Source organism: Apaloderma vittatum, unplaced genomic scaffold, assembly GCF_000703405.1.
Source record: "Apaloderma vittatum isolate BGI_N311 unplaced genomic scaffold, ASM70340v1 scaffold17039, whole genome shotgun sequence".
NCBI classification, from domain to species: Eukaryota; Metazoa; Chordata; class Aves; order Trogoniformes; family Trogonidae; genus Apaloderma; species Apaloderma vittatum.
In genome coordinates this window covers 6,388-8,952 of record NW_009733653.1, presented here as the reverse complement: position 1 = coordinate 8,952, position 2,565 = coordinate 6,388, and the positions used below count along the sequence as shown (strand labels likewise).

At 45.6% G+C, this 2,565-nt stretch overlaps 1 protein-coding gene across 1 annotated transcript; it reads left to right on the top strand.

Moving 5' to 3' along the window:
• Window positions 1-4: 4 nt before the first annotated feature.
• ZBTB44 (zinc finger and BTB domain containing 44) lies at window positions 5-1,249 on the top strand (the record flags this gene model as incomplete). The annotated part of the gene is made up of 1 exon (XM_009875996.1): window positions 5-1,249. A coding segment is annotated over one exon (1,245 nt), but the record flags the coding sequence as incomplete, so codon positions are not given.
• Between the last annotated feature and the right edge of the window lie 1,316 nt (window positions 1,250-2,565).

The window sequence follows — 2,565 nt, the reverse complement described above, 5'->3', positions numbered from 1 at the left end:
GTTGGCTGCAGCCAGCTACATGCAGATGTTCGGTGTCGCCAGCACGTGCTCGGAATTGATGAAGTCCAGCATTTTGTGGAATGCGCCCAACAGCCCGCAGGAGAAGGGGCCGGATGCAGGGCAGGAGAGCAACGCAAACAGCAATTTTGCTTCTCCAGGCGGCAGCCTTTCCCTGGCTTCTTCCGTGGTGGAAAGAACGATTCCCGTTGGCCGCAAGTCGCAGAGGAAGTGCAAAAGCTACACAGCGATGTCTCCCAAGAGCCCCCTTAAGTGCAACACGCAAACGAGCTCCCCCCAAGTGCTGAATCCTTCAACTTCTTACCCCGAGTCTCTAAATCAGCCCGTGGACTCGTCCTTAGCTTTTCCCTGCACTTTCCCTTTCGGAATCAATCAGAGGCTTCAGTCTGAGAAGGTGAAGAAGGCGGAGAACTCTAGAACTTTGGAAACGCCTGGGCCCTCCGAGTCCAACCGAAGAATTGCAGATTACATGACTTGTGAGAGCACAAAAGCCAGCTCTCCCCTCGTGATCGAAAAAGACGTGCACGTCAAAGTGGAAAGGTTAAGCGACAAGGAGGTTCACAAGGAGGTGTCGCAGCCTGTTAGCGCATCCCAGAGCTGGCTGAGCGATCAGCAGACAGTCCCGGGAAGCGAGCAAGTGCAGGAAGATCTCCTGATCAGCCCACAGTCTTCCTCGAAAGGCTCAACAGATGAGAGGGTTACGGAGGGATTACCCACACTCCAGCGTACCTCTGGCACTAACGCTCATGCAGATGATGATGATCGCACAGAGAGACCCAGCCCAAATGGTCCAGACAGACGTTTTCAGTGTCCAACCTGCGGGGCCCGCTTCATTCGCATGCAGCACTTAAAACAACACACATCTATCCACTCAGGCGTTAAACCATTTCAGTGTGACCGCTGTGGGAAAAAGTTCACCCGAGCTTACACGCTGAAGACACATCACCTGAAGCACAGCGACTTACTAGTACCGGACTACTTAAACCAGGAACAAGAAGAGACCCTCAGGCAGTATGAGCTAGGGGAGCGTGGCTTTGAAAGCAACTCCTCTGTCCAAATGCCTGTCATTTCGCAGGTGTGGTCAACTCAGGATTGTGAAAGCACTTTCCCCTTGGGGTCTCTGGGTGGGTTGGCAGAGAAGGAAGAAGAGGTGCCAGAGCAGCCAAAGACTAACGCCACTGCTGAGGCAGCCACAGCCTCCAAAACCGGAGATGTCATCTATTACTACTGAATAATTCATGGTTTAGTTTCATTTTTGTTCTTTGGGAAGTTCAGGCTTTTTTTAAATTTAAAAAAAAAAAAAAAGTTATATTTCCTATGTACTTCCAATGGCCTTCAAAGATTTTTGCAGCCTTTCATCTGGCTTTTATTATTCTAACCTGCTTCGATTTATTGAACCCCAAATCCCTATGCTATTTGTCAGTCCAGCCCTCATGCTTCCTCTTAACTTGCAGCAACTTCAGCAAGGGGAAGCCATATTTAGGACTACAATTGCCACACTGAGGAAGCTCTTAGCAAGACTATAGCAGGAGCGAAAGATGATCTGAGAGACTCAACTAGACAGGCTAAGGCTGTCACCAGGGACCACCAGGCACCTCTGGCTGATGAAGCGTGAGGAGTTACTGCTGCAGCCGTCTACACTACCCCAATGATCGCCCTAGTAGAACACGTAGAAGTTTCTCAGTCCACCTTTCCCCGTCCAGTCCTAACTTAAAGGCAGGATCAAGAGGTGGTATTTTGTAGAAAGGACAGCGTCAGGGCCCATCCATTCTCATTACATATGAATAATAGTAATAATTACTTGATCCTAAACCTCTCTTCTCCAGGGACAAAGTGCAACAGCACAACTACACTAAACCTTCTTTGCATCTTCAAACTCACAGTCAGAGTCTAGTGAGCAACACAAGCAAGTACCTCAGAGTCTAAGAAACACACTAGATGTTATATTTAGGGACTTACTGCTCTAAAATAAAGATAGACGTGTCATATAGTGGCAGTATTTATGTTTTTTTGAACTAATTCCTTTGGCAAATTGAGCAGTTTTTACGTAGACATCTTTGTTCCAGAGACTTACCACCATATTCCAACCTTCTGCCTAAAATCTTAGTCTAATTCAGTGCCCTAAGACTGTGATTTCAAATTAATTCTGCGCTGCTGGAATACAAGTCATAATCACCTTGATTTTGCACTATTTGGCTGCTATAATTTCTAAACAGATTTTTGAACCCTTATATCTGACTTAGGCAGAAATCCTGATGTGATCAATAGCTAGAAGTTTAAAAAAAATTTACATGTTGCCTTACCGTTTTGCTTTGGAGGAGAAAAAGATAAAACATGAGTTTTAAAGCCTTATTTTGAAAGCATTAAAAAGAAAGGCCATTTTAGAAACTTAAGGCTCACGCTCATAAAATTAAAAAAAACAAAAACAAAAAAAAAAAAACAACACCAAATGCAGATAATTAAAAAACCCACCACACCCAGCGACTCCAAACTCTGAAATCCTACGTAGCCATTACATTCCAATATATACCTATTCCCTCACCACTC